The sequence below is a fragment of the Hirundo rustica genome, chromosome 3, assembly GCF_015227805.2.
Source record: "Hirundo rustica isolate bHirRus1 chromosome 3, bHirRus1.pri.v3, whole genome shotgun sequence".
Taxonomy (NCBI): Eukaryota; Metazoa; Chordata; class Aves; order Passeriformes; family Hirundinidae; genus Hirundo; species Hirundo rustica.
The window spans coordinates 24,734,495-24,758,362 of NC_053452.1; the positions used below are offsets into that span (position 1 = coordinate 24,734,495).

A 23,868-nucleotide genomic window follows, 5' to 3' on the forward strand; every position below is an offset into this window, starting at 1 on the left:
CTTCATTTTTCTTCCTTTCTCCAGTTCCTTCTTTGTATTGTATTGCCTGCTTCCTATTTGTGGTTTCTGTAGGACTGGGAGAGTAATAATAATAACAACATACTGCTGAGATGTTCGGCCTTGTAACCTCTGCAGTTCCTTCCCGTTAACCAAATCAGAATGCTGGTGGTGTCCCTCCATACAAGTTCTCACTTGGGCAATATTCTCTAAAGCCACCGAAGCTGAGGAGGGATTTGAATTTAGAGCAGAGCTTGGCCTTGAAGCATTTACTGAAGTTAGGAACCTTGAAGTTTTGGCCTTTTGGATTTTCTGTTGCTGGTGTTGGGAGTAGAGGCTTACAGCTCTTCCAGAGCTCTTTGGCATGTGGTGTTTCTTTCCATACTGTGGCTGTTGGGGTTCTTGCTGCATTCATGAAAAGTGCAGTTAATATTCTGGCTGATGGCCAAGGCATGGCCATGTGCAGGTTCACGGGCTGCACAAAGGATCTGCTGGACATGTGCTAAGGTTTGTTTCCTTGGGTCCAACCTTAGGGAGTGATTTGAAACTTCACCTCAGTTTTCTACAAGGGTTGTAGGTGAGTCTTGGCTTTGGCAAAAGTTGGGAATTGGTTGATTACCTCAAAAACTAATATAACCAGATTCTAATTGAAAAACAGTGCTGCGATTTATTTATTTATTTATTTATTTATTTTAAGTTTAGTAATCTGGCCAACTTCTTTGAGAAGGTCCACTTAGTACACTACCCATAACCATTTTGATATAGTTGCTAAAAAAAAACCCTAAAACATTTTAAGAGATTTTTTTGAACTGTATGAAGATAATAAAGAAGGATGTGCTACTAAATAAAGTCTTCAAACCCTTGTATCTAAGTAGTTTTAACAAAGTTACTTAGGAATAAAATAGTAAAGTACTTGGGAATTACCATTACTAGCAGAAAAAGGGTCTTAAAGGTTTTTTTTTTTTTAATTTTTTATTTTAAAAGGATTACCTTACATATCTCTGCATGCTAAAAATCTGTTTTCTATCAAAATGTGGGGTTTTTTTTTAATAAACCAGGCTTCTCTGAATTATCTGCAAAAATAGTTTTTAAAAATTAAATTGTTTTCAGTGAATGGTGTTAAGTTGGATTACTTTTCTGTAACAAAAAAAGCTTTGAGTGAAGTTATTAATGCTTTTAGATGAAGTGTAGAACAGCATCAATGAACTCTCAGTGTTATAACCTTTGACTTCAAATTAACATTTTTAGGTTACCCAAAAATTTTTAAAGTAGTTGACATTCATGTAATTTGTTTTCAGCATGGCTAATAAGAACATATCTAAAAATACTTAAAATATTGTAGCTTGTCAGGGGATCAAATCTTACCTTTTTCAAGGTGACCTTGCATTTATTTTTCTGGGGAGTCCCCTGCGCTTGCATTTCTTTTTTTGGGGACCCCCTCCCGCCCACAAAGCTTAGAGTGATTTAGTTTTAATATGAAGGACATCAACCGAATTGTTGACATTGACGTTAATTTTAATAGGCCAAAAACTTTGTTTTACTTTCCTGTAACCCCAAACAACCCCCAACTTTTAACCTAAAGCCAGCAGTTCCGGCTAGGCGTCCAGACTTAGGGGTTTCTGAAAAACACAACCCAAAACAAAACCTAAGTTTTTAAAGGGCCTGGCTTTAAACGCGGAGCGAGGACCGCGCTGGGGCTGGGGACTCATCATGCCAGGGCGGCGGTGCGTGTGCCCGGGCGCCGGTCTGCGGCGTTGTGTCCCGGCGGAGCTGCGCGGCCGCGCCGTGCCGTGCCGGGCCCGGCGGTGCGGTGCCGGTGGCGGTGCGGGCGCGGAGCGGAGCCGAGCGGAGCCGCGCTCTCCTCCCGCTCGCTTTCTCTTTCCCCCTCTCTCGCTCGCTCCCTCTCCCGCTCGCTCTCCCCCCTCCCTCCCTCGCTCTCTCGCTCTCCCTCTCTCTCTCCTACACTGCCAGCCCCTGATGTGATGGCGAAGAAACCCCGTTGACAAGGCACTGCTTTTTCATGACGGTGAGTTTCCCTTTGAGTGTATTATAATTTTGTGATAAAAATTTCAAGGAAAAAAAAACCACACAACCTCCTTCCTCCCTTCCTTCGGGGAGGGAAAAGAGAGGGGGGAAATCTATCTCCAGACAGACAGAAAAGAAAGAGGAGCAAATTAACAACCAGGAGTTGCCAAAACCAGGATATTAGGTTTCAGCCCAGAGAGCTATTGGCTCTGGGGCTATGTATATAAATATATATCTAGAGAGAGAGCGAGCGAGAGGGGAGACGAGGAGGAAGAAGAGGGATATTTTGTGGGTGGCTGTTGTTTGGGCAGATGTGGATTCACATGGAAATGAACTATATATATTATTTTTTTTTTTTTTCCGCGAGGCTGATGGTGGTGGCTGCTGAGGGCACTTAAAAAAAAGTTGTTTCTTAAAATAAAGGCGCGGGGGGGGGTTGAAGGGAGAGATAAGGTTTCAGGTCCAGGCTGATAGCTGCAGAGAGGGGAGAGGTTTGGTTTTTTTTTTTTTTTTTTCCTTCTTGCTGATGCCATGCAAATTCAGGAGAGGAGGGAAGAAAAATCTCTTTTAATGACTCATTGATTGAGCCGGTTTAAAATTAGTTGTTGTTGTTGTCTTTTTTTTTTTTCTTTTTTTTTTTTTTTTAATTTTCCGCCCCCTTGATGGCCATCAAGAGAGGGATGGAAAGAGGAGAGGAGGGAGAGAGAGAGAGTGTGTGTGTGTGTATGTGTGAGTGTGAGAGAGAGTGAGAGGGAGAGAGGGGGATAGAGAGAGTGTGTGAGGGAGAAAGAAAAATAATCTTTTCAAATCTCCTCCCTCTTTTTTTCCCCCCTCGTTTCTTTGCTTTTCTCTAAAGCTCTGTGGTCTGTGAAACAGTCTTTTCTTCTCCTCGTTGGGAAAATGGAGACACTTCGTCTCTCTCCTGGCTGTGCAGCTGGGAAGGATTTTTCTTTCCTTTTTTCCTTTTTCGCTCATGGCTTGATTTTTTCCTTTCCCCCGTCCACTGGCCACCACCCTAATCTTGTCTTTTCTTTGAGCTTGTGTCTCAGATTTGTACCTTCTGGGGATTTATTTTTCACTAATTTCCTCGTTTTCGATGTCACCACTAGATTTGATTTTATTTGTTTGGTTTTTTATTTGCAATTTCCTCCGAATTGCTCCGTGCCTCCTGCTTTTAACCGAGGAATGGAAACGGTGCCGCTTTTTGTGGGTGCGCGAAATGCTCGGGCGGTAGGTTTGGGTTAATGCGCCTTTTTTTTTTTTTTTTTTTTTTTTTTTCCGCCTTTTCGGGATCAAGTTTTTCGATGTGCCTTTTATTTTATTTATTTTTTTTCTTTTGGGGAGAGAAAATATTTAATTGTAACGCCTCTTTAAAACACAATAAAGCGTCTCTTTTCTGGAGTGACCCCTTTGGTTCGCTGTAGAGTGGATCTGAATCCGATCCTTTGTGTTGCTGGGATTATTTTGCGTAAAAGAAGCAGTATTTTGTAAATAGTGTTTTTTTTTTTTTTTAAACTTGTGGCTTAAAACAGTAATGGGTTGTGAAGGGGATTTTCTGAAATGGTCACTGTTCACATTTACTGAGTCACGGACGGTATTCAGTATGTAAATTATATTTTCTGTTTTTGGTATTAAGTGCAAAAATCAGTTACAGATGATGGCAGGAAACAGGTATAGAATTGTTAAAAGCCGGGCAAAGTCGAACGACGTATAGAGGAGAGGGCGCGTTTATATTTACGTGGAGCTGTTCACTGTGGGGAGGAACGAGGCGCGGAGGCCTCTGCCTTTCGCCATTCCCTGCTCGCCGCTCCTCTCCTTCCCCGGGCTCGGCAGCGCAGAGTGGCCGAGGGACTGCAGGGGAGAGGGGAGAGCGGCTCCGGCGGCGGCTGCTGCCGTGCCCGGGCTCGGCGGACAGGCAGCGCCGGCTGCGCGGGAGAACGGGAAGATGGCGCTGCCTGGCTCCCTGCCAGCGTTTGTTGCGCAGTTTCACCCGCTCTCCTCCCCCACGGGCGCCATTTTAAGGTCCTTTCTGCTGTCGCCGCGCCGTGTGGGGCGGTGCCGTCGCGCCCAGCTCGGGCCGTGTTTCTGTGGCTCTTGTTGGAAGCGTTCCTGCCTTGGGCTTTGGAAGGCTCTCCCCGAAATCCTAAAAGCCTTGCTTCCTTCCCGTACCCCACGCTCCTTTCCTCGTCCTTGGTCACCGTGCTGAGGAGCGGTTAAACAGGCTTGGCTCACACAGGCCCATGCGCGGAGCTCCAGTGCCGCCAACATCCTTTATAAGCTTGTTTTCTTACCTCTGAAATACGTGTTTCTTGTCATTCAGAGTATGGGAATTAAAAAAGGATTTGAAAGAACATCTGAACGATGACCGAAAAAATAAAACATGACATTACAAAAAGAAATCTGCCTTTAAAAAATAATCAGGTGTAGTGCATAGGGCAAGGTATTCTTCGTTGAAGAGGCTTCAGTACCTTTAAAAGTGCTTGCCAAAATAAAAGCATAGGTAATTTTTTGTGGGTGGGTTGCTCATTTTGTTGCTGTTACTGTCTTTGTAAATTTTTGGTGGGGGGAGGGATTAACATTTTTTATGCTAGTTTTTATCTCTCCTTTATGTCTTTAGAGGAAGGTGTATTTTCCTAACTACTTAATTTGGTAGCTGCACCTTTATATATTTTTAAGGTTTTGTTTTGGTGCTGTTTTTAGGAAGACAACTGAAAATACTCCCCCCCCCCCCCCCCCCCCCATCATCTTTTGTTTGTTTTAACATTTCTGTATGATCTGCTTAAGGCTCGTGAGGCTTGAGTTTAATACCAACATCACTTCTTCCTGGGAAGAGCAAAGTGTGCTGCCAGATCAACTTATGCTGTGCCCTCTAAGGAGTGTGGAATGTTTGTGTAGTTCTTGGTTTTATGGTTTTTGACATGTCAGAGGAGGGCTTCCCCATTCCTGTTGTTCATTCCTGATGCAAGTGGGAGATTTTTTTAAAATTCAGGAATAATCTTAAAGCCGTTTAAGCCTCAAGGTTATTTTTGCTTATTGAAGTTCAAGGGTTTTAAACAACCTATCTGTGAAATACACTCATTGCTTGGAATATACAAAAAAATTGTCTGGATATAAACTGTCCTTTTACAAGACTTTCCTGGGGACTTGTTAACATTTTAGCTTTGAAAAAAACCACCAGCTATAAAACTTTATTGTTTACAAATATTGTGAGTTTGGAGTACAGTATTTGTTCACATATTTCAGAACTCTTACCTCATTAAAGTCACTGCTTCTTGAAATGATTATTTTTGTTAACAGGAATCTTGGGATCTAGGTGGTGACATTTTTTTTAGTAGTAGCGTAGTTTAAGATAATAAAATGTCTCTTATGCCCTAATGTCTGGAAGATTATGTGTGGGTTTTTTTTCAATAATTGGTGAAAATAGTGAAGAGATGGCAGAAATGGGATAAAAATGACTGCTCTATGTTCTCTCAGGGCCTAGTACTTGCCAAATGTGTATATATAACCTGCATACCGGCCTGCTTGCACTAAAGCAGTGTATTCTCATCTCGAGTTGATCTTTGTTGGTTACTACTTATATATTGCAGGTCTGTTCTTTTTAGAGGTGTTTTTGTTTGCCTGAGCTTCAAAGTCCTTGTGAGTAGCACTTTGCCTTGGGTATTGCTTGTTTACATTGCTGGAGGAGTGTGAGGCTCACCATGTTGATACAGTAGCCGGGTTGTGCTTCTGCTGATACACCTTGGCTTACTTTCTGCTGTGATACTCGGTTTAGGGGTGTGCTTGTTTTGTATGTGATCCCTGTATCCTGGAGTTGAAAATGCTCTCCCTAAATGTGTGGACTCAGTTGAGGTCAGTGCTAAAGAGATGGTTATACTGTAGCTGAGTATTTACATCACTCTATGGATGTGCAGCTTTCCTGCCCCAGCTCCTTCACGTGTCCTTTTCCAGTACAGTTTATGTATTTAGTTTAATTGCCCTGAGAGGAAGCCCCCGAGGTTGTGCTCCTGTAAGCTGCATTTCCAGTTTCCTCCAAGGTCCCTTTCTGTATTCATGAAGTTTTCCAGCTGAGGTAAGCCCGTAGTCTAGAGCTGAAGAAGTTTGCAGTCATGGATGCCTGGGTGTGCTGCCTGCGGTCTTTCCAGAGGTTTGCGGGTGTACTTCCACGTGGGTTCCAGAGAAGTCGTTTCTGCGTAGCTGCAGTTGGTTTCACAGTGAGGCTCTAATGGTCAATGATAGTGCCTCTTCGTGCTGCATTGGGCTTGTGGTAAATATAATGGCTGGTGCTTTTTAGAGTAGATGTAGCAGCCAGTGTGAAAGGGTGTCATTCTGGCTACAGAGCAGGCACAAGAGCCTCTTTGGTAACGTAGTCAATGTTCAGAGAGCTGGCAGAATTCCTTACAGCAGCTCTGCTGGAATAAGCTACATCTGTGCTTGAAAGGTTTTTTATTGTCATATACCCAGTCCAGCATAGACGTGGGGATTGCCTACAAAAACAAGTGTGTTTTTCTTTTTTATGGCAGGGGAAAATCAGTGATAGTAATAAACTCTTCGAACAGTCATTGTGACCTTCCACTGTTTCACTTTGAAGGTCAGAGTCACGAGGGAAGGCCCTTGGAAGGCCCTTGTCACACCAACATAAATGCATAGGCACCAACCTGAACTGAGGTCTTTTTCCAGGTCATCATGTACTTAAATGAATGTGTGTGTCTTTATTTTCAAATGTTAATTTGTTCCTGCTTTCATCGTTGGAAAAAAAACCCCAACTACTCTGTTGGTATTATTTTTGCTTTATTTGAGAATTGTTGAGGTTTTAGACAAAATAAAAATTACTGTCATTAACTAGCAAAGAGGGATTATCAAGTATTTTTTATTCCTTTCTTTTCTTGTGCTCGTTTAAAAATGTTCCAGAGTTAAGGGAATCCTTACAAAAAAAAAAAAAAAAAAAAAAAAAAGTAACACAGTAACCTTTCCCTCATTGAAGCTGCTGAGAATGGATGTTGAAAAGAAGAGAGGCGGAAGGTCTGGGGAGAAGGATTTAACTTCATTGCAAGACGCTGATTGTTTTTGTAAAGTCCGATCTTATGCCTTGTCTCAGGTGGAATTTGCAGTAGTGCTACTGTGAACTTGATCCAAGCATGCAATTTCAAGATCTGGTGTTGGAGCTTGAATTTATTGAGATGAGTCAACTGCAGAAATTGTCTTGGCTCCACTGAAATAGGTGGCAAAATCTCCATTGGCATTCAGCAAGGCACTGGCTTCAAGAAGGACAGCATGGAATGTTTTCAGCTTGGGTTTGGGGCTATTGATATGGACTGCACTGCTGAAGTAATTATGCATCTGTCAATTCATTCTATTCAGTTTTCAGTAGATTTCCCAAACATTAATAACTGAAAAGAGTATAAATGGCTTTTCAGCTAATTATTGGTAATTGTTAGCAGCTACTAACTCATGTGAAGCATGCTGGTGGCAAGGTTTGGTATTTAAACTAGTATGGACTAGAATGACAATGAAAAGGGCATTGGTTTATAAATCAACTGAGAAACGATCAGTTCATAAGGAAGTTACATTCTGGGGCCACAGAATGTTTTTTCAGAATCTCTGAAAACTATATGCACAGGATGAGAAGTATGACACTTGACTGTTCTTGAGTAGAAGCAAGGTAAAAGCATCTGAAAGACTGACTCAACACTCCTTGAAGCATTGTTCTGCACAAATAACGTATGCTAACAGTCTGCACTATAGCATACAGTAGTTTGTAGAAGTGTTTAACAGCATATCTTTTGGGCAGGTGAATGTTTCCTTCCTACAGAACTCCTGAGATCTTTTTGCCTCTTTTGAGTTGGAACTGGGACCTTTCAGAAGCTCTATGAATATTGAAATTCCTGAGGAATGCTTTATGGGGTGGAGAAGCTTGGAAGACGGAGCCCAGAACAGGCCATAGCGTAGTGATGAGGATAGTCACTGCTGGGGGAAAAGTGTAGCCCAGCCTTCAGCCTGGGGAATCCTGTGGGATAGGGAAGCATCCTGACCTTCAGGCTGGATTTTCTCTGATTTAAAAAAATCTATTTCCTGATAAAAATCTTATCAAGATTTTGGCATTGCCAAGAGCAGCTCTGGATGCAGTAGGAAAAAGATTGTATTGAATAAATTAGAAATTCTGTGCTGAACATGCTGAACAATCTGGGGGAAATCAGATTGTAGAAAGCCACACTGGGTGTTCACATGTGTACTTGACTGTAGCTGGATTAGCCTTTACTACCATACATACTCTTAGTTGAACTGCACATTTCCTTCTTTTTCTTGACATCCTAAAATATCACTGTAGTTTTTGGAACTTTGATACATTACCACATTTGGCAAACTCAAATCAGTTGGTTTTTTTTTAATGGCGTACTAAAGGGAAATGTAGGACTTGGATAAACAGCCTATTGTGGGTTGTCTGTGTTTTAGTGTGTGTTTTTATTTGCCCTTCTGTGTATGGAGATGGCATTTCACAATCTGTAAGGATCCTGCCTGTCCTCTTTGGTGTTCATCTGCCAGATCTTAAAAACCATGAAGAGGCATAATGTTGTGCCTAGCAATTCCTGAGAGGACGCCCTTTTTTTTTGTTGCTATTTTTCTTATTCCTGAATAGTTTCTATTTTTTAGAGTAGTTTTTCTTAGAAAGGTTTTTCATCATTCTTTTGAAAATTAATAATTTTTTCTCATACTCTGTTGCATACAGATGCCTTTGGAATATTGATGATTAAATTCAGTTCCACAGCTAATTGCAAGCATTGTAAATTCATCTTAAAAGTATATTCTTTTAGATATTTAGATTCTTGGAATAAAAACTTATTTTTGTATATTTAGAAAGTTAATACTTGCATAATGTGCTGTGTTACTAGCTTAGAATCCCAGATTTCTTATTTTAACTCTTTTTTAGAGTGCAGTTTCTGGTAGATTTTGCAACAGTGGAGTAGTAGCTTCTTTTGATTACTCTTGAAAAGAAAAGCCTCATAAGGAGTAATTTCATATTGTAGAATATGAGTACAGCATAGTTAGTTTATAAGTGAGTAGTTGAGTCCTTGTGTTTTATGAAGTGCATTTTAAAATTAATTTTGTTTCCTTATTCCCGTTGTCCTGAGATGACAGTTTTTGGATAATTAGGGCTTTGGAGTGAGGTTTTAGTTTGCAATGAATTTTTCAATATTCACCTCTTTTCCCTTGAGTACTGTGTCATTATTCTGCAGCATATGATTTTTTTTACAGTAATGAGAGGGAGGAAGTAGGAATATCTCTTAAAATCAGTTTTTGTATTCCATCCACGTAAAAATGAATTTCTTGACAACAGAGGGCTTGACATGGTGAGCAGCTCTTAAGTTGATTATAAGATATAGTCTTGGTTATTTACAAAAGTTTGAAATTCGCTTTGCAAGGTACTAGTTTGTTCAAAAATAGTATTGACTTGAAATTTAAACTATATGGTAATAAGGGTTTGAGTTTATGCTTCTTTCTTACAATTCTGTGTTGCAGAGAATGCAAGTGAGGTCTGGTTGTTCCTGTGTAGGAGTTTCCTTCACTGAATCCGAGGCTGCCTGTTGGATAGGAACCCGAGAGAGAGCAGACAGGGTAAGGCAGGCAGTGGTTGCAGCTCCCTGGCAACGTGAAGTGCACACTGCTGAGATGATATGTTACCCAATGGATGATGAAACAGCTTGGGTTTCCCCCCCCCCCCCGGTTCAGAAGCACACAGAAAAACATTAGCACTGTGGAAATGAATGAGGGTTGGGGAAATTTGTGTGAGGGAAGGGCTTCAATTCTGGGCATTTGACCTCTGCAGTCAGTGTGGAGTCATTTAATGCTGCAGCAATCCTTTTATGTAATTTATCGAGGGGTGGATTGGGTTAATAGAGTTATCTTTACACATCTGTGCTCAGAAGGTTGTGAAGGGATGAAGATGCCACCGATTTGGTGTAGCAAACTCAGTTCACAGCAGTACCATTCTCTGCAGTGAGTGTTACAGTACCTGCTTCCTTCTGGTTTTGCTGTTATGGTTGATTGTTGTTCCAGTGGCAGTGTGCTTCTTCAGATATTCCATAGTGACGTTCAGGATTGTAGAGTAAAATTCTGAATGGAGAATTATAGAGCAACAGAACGTTTTAGGAAATTTGATAGGACAGGTTCATTATAAAGCATGGGAGAGATCTTGTCAGAATTCCTGCTGACAGGATGTGCACAAAGGCATACTGAAGTTGTGAGGATTAGTGGGTGTATGTCATAACTCCAACAGTAGTTGCTTCAGGTGCTGTGTATGTTACTGTGTGCAAGTTTGATTATCTCCCATTATAAAGGTTTAGCTACAACAGTCATTACCTTGCTCTAAAGCATCGATTTCCAAAGGTCGATGTTCGCTCTCAGTAGTCGTGCTGCCAGTCAGGGATTGATCCCATGTATTTGCACACAACTTTTAAGTCTAGATTTTTCCAACAGTTTTGCAGATAAATACATTTATATGTGACTTACCAAGTTTTGATGTTGATTTTGTCACACTTTTTGGAAATTATTGTTCTAAATGTTGTTCTTCTAAGCTATCCATTAGTGCTTTTCACAGAAAGGGAAAATAGTGGTTTATTGCTTTGTATCTGAAACAATCTATTAAGGCTGTATGAAATTATAAGTGACTGTGAGAAAGGAAAATAATTATTTTGTTATATTCTTTTGAATACAACTGGAGTAAATTTTGTAGCGTAAATCATATGCTTACAGCTTTTAGATTACGGATAATATATGAAGCACGTGTGAATAATTGGGTTGCTTCTGGGCAAATCTGGTTTTAATGACAGTGCAGGTAGTAGGTCCTGCATGTGTTGCATGATACTGCAGATTGTGTAGCATGTTGGCTAAAAATTTAGGTGGGTAAAGACCACTGGGGGTTACCTGGCCCTGCTCCCTGCAGTGAGCAGAACAAGCTTCACAGTTAGAACAGGTTGGTCAGGGCCACGTGAGTTTTAAAAATTTCCAAAGAGGGTGATTCCACCCTCTTGCTTGAACATTCTTGTTTGTGAACTTTTTTCCTTGTATCCAGTTGGGGTTTTCTGTGTTACGTGTTTTGGCTCTTGCCTCATGTCTTGCTGTGTGTTGATGAGAAAAGACCTGCTTGGCTCATCTTTGTGCCCCTTTTAGCAGGCTGCAGGTAGCACCTGGCTTTGCCTTCTGTTGCCCAGGCTGAAGAAAGGCAGTTCCTTCACGTGACCACAGGATTTTACTTGCGCTCTGTTGGACTCCTTGACGTTGTTTTGTATTTCTTTTAAGAGCTGCGTCTCTGTGTAAAAGCCAAACAGATTTCAGCTGGGAGCTCACAAGTGCTGATGGAAAGGGAATAATAATCACTCCACTGGACTGCTGCCTGCACTGTGCTGTTGTGAGGGTGATGGTTGTGTTCACGTGTGCTACAGCCCCACGCGTGCCTTAAGCTGATTGAGGCACTGCTGCCTGCCCGTGTTTTAACTGCCTGTCTGCCTCATTCCCTCTCCTGTGCTGGCACTAGCACCGCTGCAGCCCTGTGGCAAGCCAGAGCCAATCAAGAAGCTCATCCTGAGTTGAAACAGATCAATGTGTTTTATCAGATCCCTTTTTTGTTCCAGATGACTCTTCAAAGCCTTGAGCTGAGCCGGGGAAAGTGGATGAGAGGAGGGCAGGACTGCTCTATTCATCTTCTGTTGCTCTTTGCTCTGTAGTAGGTCAGAGTGTTGAAATGAAGGCAGAGGCTTTAAGGCCAAGTAATAAGAGTATCCCAGAGGACTGGATTGCATAGCTGGGATTTCCTTGTCAGTTTTATTACTTTCAACTTCTCTTATATTCTGTTTGGGGGCATGTGATAAAGGGCACTCTGGTTATTTCCCAGAAGGGATAGGCAGGGCTTCTTGCACAAGTACATGTGATCCAAGTTGAAATATATGCTATATTCACCAGTGCGGTAGCAGAGATATGAAACAGAATGGTAGGGGCTTTGCTAATAAGCTACAGGGAATATCTGTGCTGGGTTGTGACTAATTAGTGAGTGTTGCCCTTTGTAAATTATTAGGATGCACCAGCAGGGCTGAATTTGTCCTACTTATAAGCAGATTTTTTTTGGTGGCTTTTTTTGTTTTTAAAGACACTGTTGATCAGTATTGATAATTGGATATTTGCTATGCTACATTGTAACAGTGCTCCAACAGATTGTGTGACTCTTCCCAAAGTTATTTTCCCCAGTTCTCTCTCGTGTGGGCTCTTCGCAGGGCCCTGGATGCATTGATGGCCCAGCCAGGCCTCACTTAGAGCCTCTGCTGGTTGAAGTCACCAAAGACCAATCCAAATATAGGAGTGAGTCAGTGTTTAAGGGTCTAGGCCAGTGGTCTCCAGATGTCTTTGACTGCACACCCCTATTGGTAAGATTTTTGAGCATGCCCCCCCAATATATGTATATTAATTTGCATAAACAAGTGTATGTGTGTATATTAAAATTTCATATGCTAATGAAGTTTTAATATTATCTTCTTGCACTGCACTGGATTTTCTTGCACACGCCCCACTTTGAAGACTGCTGGTCTAGGCTTCATAACTCTTTAACTCCACTCAGTGTGTCAGGTTTTATTTTCAAACTCTCATGGCTTGATTTGGTTTATACTCATTTCATGTATCACTCATTGCTTTGGCCTACTGTATCTTAACAGTGAGGAGGACAGAAAACTAGAAAAGATGGCAAGAAAAGTGACAAACTTTTCCCTTATTTGTGCTGTAGAAGAGGCTTTAGGAAAATTCCTCAGGATGGGCTTGCTTTTGTTAACGCACTCTTAAATGATCATCTGTGTCAAGGTCACATGCTCCTCTTTTCGAAGTAGACTGAATGACTACTTTTGGGTAAATTTGCTTTTGGGTGTGCAGGTCTCTGTTTGATGCTGCCTCTTGTTGCTCTCCTGAAATTACCAGGGCAGTAATAGTTTGGTAATCCTTGTTGAAAACAGGCATTAGTTAAAAAGATTTAAACCTGCACTGTCCTGGTTTTGGCTGGGATAGAGTTGATTTTTTTCCTAGTGGCTGGAGCAGTGCTGCGTTTTGGCTGTAGGATGAGAATAACACACTGATGTTTTAGTTTCGCAAAGCAGTGTTTGCGCCAAGCCAAGGCTTTCGGCTTCTCACACTGCCCTGCCAGTATGGGGGCTGATTTGTATTTGCAAGTAGTCATAAATAGTGGGACCAGGACTAGAGGGACCCTGCTTCCAGCTGGGCGAAGGAAGGGGACTACCAGGTTTGACTTTATTGGTCTGTGGATTTGGCACTTGAAAGCCACAGGGCATACGGCGCTCATTTCCACAGCAACCTCGTAGACACCTAGGCCAAAAAGTGGAATATATCATCTTACCTGTCATGCATCAGCCTCTGGGAAAATCAAACAATGCACTGGACTGTTAAAGGCCACTGGGAGAGCCAGGGATACTGGCATGTTCAGACATTGGGATATCCATTTAACAAAAGCCATCTGGTTTGTTAGCACTAAGGGATCTGCTAAATGGGCTGTCCCTGCCTGATCAAAACTTTCACACACTGTAGAAGGAGCTAGAGTTCCTATAGCGCACACAGAAAATCACAGTGTGGAAGGCAATCTGGGTTGTTTCTGTCTCAGGAAAAGGCAGACCTGTCCATGGGATTGCTCAAGGAGCTGGGAGCACTTAGTGGGTAATGCAGAAGGATGAGGAAGTCTGATATGTACTCAAGGGAATTTGATTTTGGGTAGAATAACCAATGAGGATGTTAATTGCTGTATAATACTGTATTTCATGGCTAGTCTGGTTGCTTTATTCCAAATCAATGGTATTGCAGTAGGAGTTGCTCAGATTAATGAAGAATGAGTGCTGATGAAAGCAAGCAAAGTGCAGCCAACCAGACAAGCACAGCAGGGATGGAACCAGACTTCAGCATGTAATAATCCCAACAGCACTTACCATCTCTTTCACTTTGAAGGACTGATATGACAGATGGAGCCCAAAGTCCTGGACTAAATGAACTCACTGGACATTTTAGAGGGATGGCCCATAGATTATGGGCCTGCATGTCTGCATATATGGCAAGAGACAGTAAAGGTGGCTGTGATTATGTGGGATGGGTTGGAAAGTGTGGGGCTTGGGCATGAGCTTGGTATAGAGTAAGGGGTGGATATTATCCTGGTTTCGTCTGGGGTAGAGTTAATTTTCTTTCTAGTAGCTGTGTTGTGGGTTTAGATGAGAATAACATTGATAATACACTGATGTTTTAGTTGTCGCTGAGTGCTGTTTGCACCAAGTCAAGGACTTTTCAGCTTCTCACAGCACCACCAGTGAGGAGGCTGGAGGTGTGAAAGAAGCTGGGAGGGGAAACAGCCAGCAGATCAGACCCCAGTTGACCAAAGGGATGTCCCATACCATTTATTATCTGTGGTAAACTTGTGAGAGCTTACAGTATGTTGGGTAGATTTTTCTTGTATCCCATATAGCTAGTAAAGCCAAGTGTATGTTCAGTAATGGGTGTGGTAGCGAAGATTATGTATTACCATTAGGATTTTCTCAACCAGTATTTTCATGCATTTTATTTTTCTTCTGGTCATTCTATGCAAGTTTTGAAGAATTCAGTGAACTTAACAAATTTATCTTGTGTCAGTTGTTTTAATACTGCCAGGAGTATTAATTGAAGAAAGCTCTGTGGTGTCACTTCAGCTAATGGTGAACCCTTATTATAATAAAATCACTGAGAATTTTTGATTGTGTAAAGCAAAGACATTTATGGTGTTTAAGTATTCTGTCAGTATTGCCATAGTCACATGGGTTGGGATATTCAAAAGTAGGTTTGCAGTGTGAAAACAAGGACAGTTTTGACTTTCTGTGAATTTTTGCTTTTGGTTAGCTAGGAGGCTTTGGAACCTTGTTCTTGGGACATGGGTATGCTTTCAGCAGTTAGAGGAAATAAAAGCTTTCTGTAGTACTATCGGTATAGGTAAAGCAGAATGCTGCTTGCTTATGAATTTGTTCTTAGTAATACACATTTACATTTCAATTTCATGACATCATACTCTGTCATGCCATTTGCTTAGCATTGAGTTGCAATATCAGTGCTCAAGCTGGTGGCTCTATGCAAGAGTAAGCAGCTGGAACACTGAATCGTGGGAGAAATTGCTTTTCTTAGAAGCATAATCACCTCATGAATGCTGATTTATGTCAACATTGAGGTAGTTCTCTGTAGCTGTGCTTTGTTTTTCTGTCCTCCCTGAGAGGTCATACTGAATGATTCTCACACTGACACACGCTCCATTTCGGCTTCACCCTCACTGTAAGCTAAAGCACAGAGACAGGAAAAATCTGAATAAGGCTCTGCAGTATAGAGGACATGGTACCCTCTGCTAGTATACAATATAAGCTATTTTCAGAACCAGTGGCACATGGAAAACTTTCAGGAAAGAGGTTACAGAATCACAGGACAGCCAAGGTGGGAATGAATATATGGAGATCACATTGTCCCCTGTCCTGCTCAGAGCAGGCTCAAGTAGAGTAGGCTGCTCAGGGTCAGAGCAGGTGGGTCAGCTGTGTCCCGGGTATCTCCAAGGATGGAGACTGAAAACCTGGTTTAAAAACTTGTGCCAGTATTTGGCTACCCTCAGAGTTTTAAAAAAGGAGAATTTTTTTCTTTTGTACTACATAGGCTTTTTGGTTTATTGTGTTTTGAAGGGAAGTTGAGAAAAAAAACAAGCATGGAATGAAATTATCAACTTCATGTGAGTAGAAAATACTGTAAAAGATGAGATTGGGTAACTTAAAGGAAGCCACGGTACCAAGAGGTTTTGGAAATGCTAACATCAGTTGATAATTGAACTGGTGGATTAGATGGGATGGTCCATGACATTGAGATGAATAGGAGAGCCAAACAGAAGCTTTGAAGGAACGGCAGTTGTGAGGGGAGGGGGTGAGTGTGAGAGTTTTTGGTGCAGCAGTCTCTGATGGAGTAGGCAGTTTGTGAGGAGTTGGTGGTTGTGACACTGTGAGGCTAAAAATACGCCGCACTGGATACTTGCTTCAGGTTGGGCAGTGCACATAAGTTCCCTCCTACCCATTGTTAAAAGGACTGTCAGAACTTTGTACTGTTAAACACAGGTTTCAGTACACTCCTGAATGTTGCTGAGGGGAAACTAGAAGTGGCCACATTGTCACTTAGCTATTGCTAAGAAAGGTCTTTTAGAAACCAGTGTTTCTTTTAATCTTTAGTTATGTTTTGACTCTAGTTTTGGTTCTAGACTGTAGCAGCATCCTCATGATGCTGACCTTTTTTTACCTTTATTTACCTTTTTGGCTGCACAGTATTACAGCCACTAATTTGTAACAGTCTTTGTAGGCTCTGTAGTGTTTGGTTATTCCCTCACTGGGATTAGATGGGAATAAATTCCCATAGAAGCATTTTAATTGGAGTTTTAGATTGCATGATATGTTGATATTTTTACTGCTTTAAGTCATAAAAGTTCTTTTTAATCAGTTTGGTTAGTCATTTGTCTTTCTCTGATTTACAGTTCTAAAAACCCTCTGGATGGTAAAACATTGCATGGGATTCTGTAAGTCTTTGCATGTGACTGAATTTGATTTTGAGATACATATCAAATATACATCCTCCTTCTTTATTCTAGTTGTCATGGATGATGATGATGATGAATCCTGTCTCCTTGATCTTATTGGGTAAGTTTTCTGTAAGAATTATTGCAGAAGAGTTGGGAATGATAATTTTGCAAAATCATCTTCCAGAAGGTGATTCTGTCTCAAAATTGCCTAGGGATGAGGTGACTTGCAGTGAGGTGAGCAGACGTGCTTCACGTCTTCCACATGGAGATGTGTGGATTGCAAAGCCTTCAATCCCCATGGATGCTAGCTGACAGTCCACTTGCTGCCATTCTCTTCAGGAGAGGCTAAGGAATGTGTGTTCACAGGGAATGGATTCTCTTCTTAGGTGGTGGTAATACCAGATCAGTGTTGATGCATGTTACTAGGGATGTTACTACAAACTTCACTGCAAGTAGCTTTTTTAAATCAAAACCCCAAAGATCTTTTTTTTTTTTTTTTTTTTTTTTTTTTGAATACTGGAACGAGATAATTTATTAACACTATGCTTGTATTTTAAGGGAAAGGTGAATTTTTTTACTTAAAGATGTAATATCTAATAATAATACACATTTGAATCTAAATGTTAGGAAAAAAGAATAACTCCCTGTATTGTACTAGATTCACAAGAAACAAGAATTTGCCAGCATTTTGGTCAAAGACACTTGATTTTAATAAAATTGGGGATTTTGAATGGTCATGTGGGTTGTTAGGGGTTTTTTTTGCACACACACCCCCCCCCCCCCCCCTTTATTTCCATAACAGATTTATATGGAGTTTTGTAATTCTATATGGCAATCTCCAAAAATAATTAGGATAGCTGAAGCACGAGCAAGTTTTGTGTGGATTGTGTATGTGACAGGTTGCCTTCCTTTGGCTACCATTCATGTCAGTATTCAAGAACAGATAATATGCTACAAATGCATATAAAACACAAGAAGAGAATTGAGCTTTTCATGCCCAGTAAGTACTTTGTTCAAACTCTGCTAGAAATTATCCTGGCATCAGTGTCATAGCATCTGCTAAAAGATAATTCCCAGTTCATACAAGAATTTTTTTACCGTCTTAAGTGTAGGAAATAAATAGGCTTTTTACCTTTCTCACACACCTGACAAAACTTGCAGTGAAGAGTGAGAGCTTTAACTTCAAAAAGACCAAAACACCCCCAGTGGCTGCAATAGTTTGAGGGCTGTTCTGGATGCTGTAGCAAAAGCGGCGCCAGGAGAGGCTCAGGTACATTCTGTGGAGTAACTGTAACACAAGGTTACTGATTGTGGCCATACCAAAACACTTCCTGCTTGGAACAGAAAGATGATCATGGCACAATTAAGTGCTCTGTCATGAGCATGAATCATGAAGGTCCTGCTACAAGATCACAGGTGGTCCAGAAAATGAAGTGCTCTCTATACAGACGAGTGTTTGTGTGAAAAATTAGTGTTCTTGCTGCTGCTGGCAGCAATTATTGTCTTAAGTATCTAGAAGAATGGAAAACAATTTTTTAAAAATCTGATCTGTGATTTGGTAAGTGCCATTTAAAATCCCTTCCTTACTAAAGACAATATTTAAGGTGATGAAGTGTTCTTAATTTTTAATTGCATTTTGCATGATTGAAAGACAGTGAGGGTAATTAGTATTAAATGGCCTGGTTATTTTACTGATAAAATTCATGAGCATAATAAAAGCCTATATGAGATGAGTTCTGTCCTCCTCAGTTTTGAAATCCAGTGAAATCTACTATGAAAATTACATTTTTATTTTAAAATACATGTAACTGTTTTGATATTGTAAGCGTAGTAGTACCATGAAGTCCCTGCCAAGTACTGTCTAACATGTCTTTTGTGAACTCATGAACACAGTTTGTTTTTTAAAAGAAAAAAAGAGGTGAAGAGATGTGTTTGTCCTTTTAGACGAGTAGTTGTGAACCATAAAGATCTTTGACTTTATGCCTCTTTATTTTTTAGGACTATCAAGCAAGAAGGAGACATTTTTAATTACTTTTTTTTTTTTACATGATAATCTTCTGTTTCTGAAAAATGTTTTATTATTACTTGTTAATCAATAAGCATGTTTTAAAATCAAAGAAATCCATGTCAGTTTACTCTTTATGCTAAGGAAAATGATGTATAAATGTTGTATTAGAATAATCCCACGTAACACAGCCTTCTATTCTTTTTACTTGGTCTATACATGCAGCTAAATTAATGTATTTGTATTTGCTTGAATTTCTGACACTCATTCTGTCAGACTACATTTTTAATATGAGCTTTATTGAGTGCTAGTGCAAAGTCAGTTCATAATATTAAGTCAATTATTTCTATATTATAATTTCTATAATTGGTTTCACTTGGAAAAGGTGCCACTTTTTCTTCATGAGGGGACTGTTACTCTGGCAATCACAAGTTTTTATTAACTTGTGTCAAAGATGACAGAAGACCTGTCAAAGAATCAGGTTTGTAAATACCCTATTTGATGCTAACTAAAGAAGGCATTACAGTTTGGCTGTAGAAGAAGAGGTGGTACCTGTTTTAGTTCTCACATTATTTGGTGGTAGTATATTCCTTAGGTTTTGTACTGTGTGCTGTCATAAAACACTATGTTTTTCAGGAGAATATCAAGAGTATCACCCTCATAAAGGGAAATAGAGTGCAACTGAGCAGTAGAATGCAACATAGTTTATTTGCTTGAAATGCCTTGTTACAATGGCAGCAGATATGCATCTGGAAGTTGTGCTGATATCGAAACACAGATCCCCAGATAAAAACTTTCAGCTTTGCATTGGATTCAGTGAAAGACGTGTTTTTACTAGAAACCTGATTTATATCAGTACAGTACGTGGCTTAGTTAAACTAGTGTCATTATAAAAAGGACTTCCAAAAAGTGTTAACTTTATTTTTTTTTTTTTCCCTTTCAGGGACCCGCAAGCACTGAACTATTTTCTACATGGACCTAGTAGTAAATCTGTAAGTAGTATTGCTGTGTGTTAGACGTAGATAAGCTTCATTGAGTATATTCATTCTAAACATGATTTTTGTCTTTTACCAGAGCAATGAAGACTTGACTAATGCAGAATATTCTGTAGCCAACTCAAATTCAATTTTCGCCAACTCCAATGTAAGTGGTCAGGAGATAAATTACATTGGTATTGAGATTGCATGCTTCTTTATGGCTTTACTTGGCTTTTATAAAATGAATGAAGTAGATGGGGGATTCAGCTTTTTTTATGTGAAAACTCTGAATACTAACATAGAACCTATCTTGTGCTGGTGGTATTTTAAGTATTTTGGTGGGGAATGAATTGAAAAATGCTGCACACTGTTGGGAAGTGTTTTGTAAATATATAAAGCAGCTTACTGAGCAGTGAAAGTGCTCTCTGGTGTAAAAGCTCTCGCCAGTAAACTGCAGTCATTGCTTTAGTGGTTGTAGGAGTAGTAGTGCTCAAAGGTAGACCTTGAAAGTTAGTCATTCATATGCTTGCTGTGTATGTTAGGATGCTTTTTGTTTCTTACTGTTTCTTACTGAGCTGGCAGTTTTAAAAAAATTAATGAGTGGGTTTTTTTTCTCTTTTTGTATTTTTTTTCTTTAGATTTAGGAGGTAGTTTGTGATTGTGTTCTTCATGTAACTTCAGTGTTAGGGAAGCCGCTTTAAATTCATTAGGTGTTGCAAAAAGTCTTCATTGTTCCTTCCTGCCAGGAGTGTATTGGAGCCCCGGACCATGTTTCACACAATGAGGTTGTAGAATCCCAGTCCTTGGTGATAAATTCGAGGTTGATCTGCTCTAGTGTGGGTGGTAGTCTTGGACTGGATGATTTCAGAGATCCCTTCAGACCCATATTTCTTTGGTTTCTTTGGTTTATCTTTTAAAACAACTGAATTGTTGATCCCACAATTAAGTTATTTGAATACACAGAATAGGATTTTCTTGGTAATTCCTCTTTCTGTTGTACTGTTACCTTGATTCTTGTCTGTTTGTCTCATGTTCGTAACAGATACATGGATATACTTGTAGGTGTGTAGGAATCTTAAATAACTGGCATGAAGAAATTCTGAAAACTATTAATCGGTGTGTGAAGAATTAGTAACTTTCCTGTAGGCACAGTAGTGTAATGGGAAGTGTTTGTCCTGTGCTTCCCCTTTCAGGATTGTTATTAAATATTGTAGAAGAAACAGATGAGCTGATTGAGGTAATGGTGAGGGAGTAGAGTACCAAGAGTAATAGGGTGTGCCCAATCTTCAGCTTTTGGGGAACTGTGGTGTCAACTTGGTACCAGCCCGGCCGTTAGCAGACAGCAGCTTCCTGTGTGCAGCACTGGCAGAGGTGGGGTTTGAGGACTTATCCTAAGAAAAACCAGGTTTGGGGGGAAAAAGGGTGACATATGACATGTATTTGTCATAGCCTCGACTTCATAGTTGTTCTTTGTAGACATCTTTCTGATGAGTACGACTAGGTAGGCAGGAGTCAGGTGTTTCTGGTGTATTTTCAGAAAGTGAGCTTCTTTGAGTAATTTTGAGAGGCAGTGGGACATTCTGGACAAAGAGGGTTTGTTGCTTTGGGAGTAGCAGTTGGAAGAAACAAAAATATTTGGTGAAAACTAAGAGCTTTCTGGTGATTGTGGGTAGGTAATCTAGAAGGCAGGTGATAGAGGAGCAGGGATTCCTAGTGTATGTTCCTAGGATGATATACTACAGTTTAATTCTCAGCATGCTCTGTCCTCATCCTTTTATATCTTTGTAAGAGACACCAATGCCATCTTATCTTCCCTTCTCCTTCCTGTGCTGACATAAGTGAAGAATGACTTGATTTCAAGTACAGATTCCTACAGTTCATTGGGAAGGAACAAGTGTTACCATAAACAGACGGTTTCACAGTCCCTGCTTAGAAAATAGGATACCCGAAAAGTTACATGCTTCTGAGGCTTTTGTCATTAAAGTTCTTGCGGATACTGAAAGTTGTGTCTTTGTATATATTTGGAATGGCTACCCTGAAGTAGGATTGACTGGCTTGGCTGCCTGTCTCATGCCCTTCAGTGGCAGAGTTTACAAATTCAGTGTTGAGGGTTCAGTGCCTCAGCTGGTAAGCATGCTCAGCCAACACCTGACACAAGCAAGATGAAGTTCCTGCTGACTGAAGGAAAAGAAAGCATTGTCCATTCTTCCCCAGTGCCTCACACTGCCTCCCATGCTGCATCCCAACCTTCCCTGAGTCTGTACCACCTCTGCTGGATTGCAGGTTTCTTTCCTGTGGCAGTTGTCGTGGAAGGCTTTCCTAGCTATTGCCCTGTTACCTGGCTTGTACTGGGCGGCTGCTCCCGTTCTCCTGTTCCAGTACAATAGGACAGCATAGGAGAGCAGATATTCCTGGAGCCAGTGAGAGTAAGACTCTTCTTGTTGGTCAGCAGATTCATGAAGCTGCAGAGGCTTTGATTTCTTCTTGAAATTAGCATGGTATTCATGGCGTGGCTCTTCTGAGTCTGGACAGTGGTGATTCAGAAGTTAACTTGGAAGGTTCCAGTTTGTGCATATAAAATTGTTTTCTAATGTTAAATAGTCCTGGGAGCAGGGAATGAAACTTGGGATTCTCTGCTCCAGTGGGAGAGTTTTAAGCTATTAATCTTGATTGCACAAAATATTATTTATTAGTGTTATTATTGGTAGCAATAATAGTTGTGTGGTTTGTACTAACTGGAATAGCATTAGTGGAACTGTTTAAGTTACACAGGTGTAAAAGATTTCAGTTTGGTCATTTCCTTGGACACAACTTACAGATCAAATAGGGAATTCTCCTCAGATCCTGACAGTTAAGAGTCCTAATTACGGCCTAAATAATGATTCCTTTTTACTCTGCCCAATGGTAGCTAGGTACAGTTGAGAACCTGATTTTTAGCTTTAAGTGTTCCTGAGTTTCAGACACTGAGGCATTTAAGCAGTGGTTTAATTCCTCTATTAACATAAATGTTAAAAGCTTACTGTAGTTTAATAGTTGTAACTTGAAAATATTTTATCTATTCTTAAGAAAAATCTTTTAATATTTTAAAACATGGCTGAAGTTTCAGAAAATACAGTTTTTTTCAGAAACAGATTGGGGTGAAATTGTGAATAAATATGCTTGGGGAATTGAAGTTAGGGTGGGGACATCAGTGCATGTGATAATTATGGCTTGCAGCATCTTCACACTGTTTACATGAGGTGAAGACAAGCATCTATGATCTTCAAGGAGTGAAGGCTCAGAGTATGAATGTGACTGATAATTGCACACGCACAATTTCCATTTTTCCTGACCTAAAACGAAACTGGTTGTTGCTTCTGAGTAGCTGAGGTGTGATCATGCAATTTAGAGAGGTATACTTTGCCTAATTTAAAACTATCGTGAGTATTACTATGCATTTAAAATTCTCGTTCTGTCTGCAGAAACCTGATGCTTGTGTTGTGTAGGGTTTCTGGACAGAACTTTGTTTTAGGAAAATCTTGACAGTAGGCCAGAGTAAACGGGTTTTGATTTTCCTTATCACAGTGTTAATGGCTGTGAATCTGAAGGATTTTTTCATTAAAGGTGCCACTTAATATTCATGGTAGTTTGAATGTTTATAGTTCTCAGTAATCTTTTTATGAACTTAAGCCACAGTCTGTAACACTTTTTTTTCTTACTCCTTTGTTTCTAAAATTTTTTTTAAACAAGGAGCTAGCATAATGCCTTAACTCTATGAAATGGTCACTTGTTTACACTATGTCATTGTAGAAATGCTGGTAGGATTTTGGAGGTGAATATCATTTGATAGAAGCCAGTGAAAAGAAAGCTTTCTTCTGCCTTTTCTCTTCTGCTGTTTCTACTGAAGCCTTGCCCCAAACTGAATTAGAGTGGAGGTGTTTTCCCTCCTCATTTCTTTCATCATTTTGTCAGTAGTGCTCAGCTTGAGGAAGGGAAAACGGCACTTCGAGAGCATTTCACATCCTCTTGAAACAGTGCAGCTGCAGAGCAAAGTGCTGTTTATTGAGAGATTTGAGAAGGGAAAAGAGAGAAGCGTCTCCAGCAGTCTGAGGGTGTGAGCAGGATATCCATGACCTGTTCGTGCTGGCTCACTGTATGAGATCAGCATCACCTGCACGTACTATGGGAAGAATATAATTCTGTGTAGAAGGTTTGCTTGCATGAAAAAATAACTAAAGAGGAAACAAAGCAGATACTGGAATTCTGAAAGTGATTTATTTCTTGTTTTG

The 23,868-nt window shown here is 40.4% G+C and overlaps 1 protein-coding gene across 5 annotated transcripts in view; it reads left to right on the forward strand.

Moving 5' to 3' along the window:
* The window catches only part of BICRAL (BICRA like chromatin remodeling complex associated protein), a 44,610-nt gene that overhangs the window by 7,530 nt on the left and 13,212 nt on the right, over positions 1-23,868 (forward strand). For 2 of the 5 annotated variants that reach the window (XM_040058434.2, XM_040058437.2), the window contains exons 2-4: positions 16,688-16,736; positions 19,567-19,615; positions 19,698-19,766. In XM_040058434.2, the coding sequence (XP_039914368.1) occupies positions 16,693-16,736; positions 19,567-19,615; positions 19,698-19,766 (162 nt within the window). In that variant the 5' untranslated portion in view covers positions 16,688-16,692. Of the gene's footprint in view, positions 1-1,854; positions 2,024-2,741; positions 3,253-9,537; positions 9,634-16,687; positions 16,737-19,566; positions 19,616-19,697; positions 19,767-23,868 lie in introns of those variants that run through there. The other 3 variants (XM_040058433.2, XM_040058432.2, XM_040058436.2) reach the window with 3 other exon arrangements.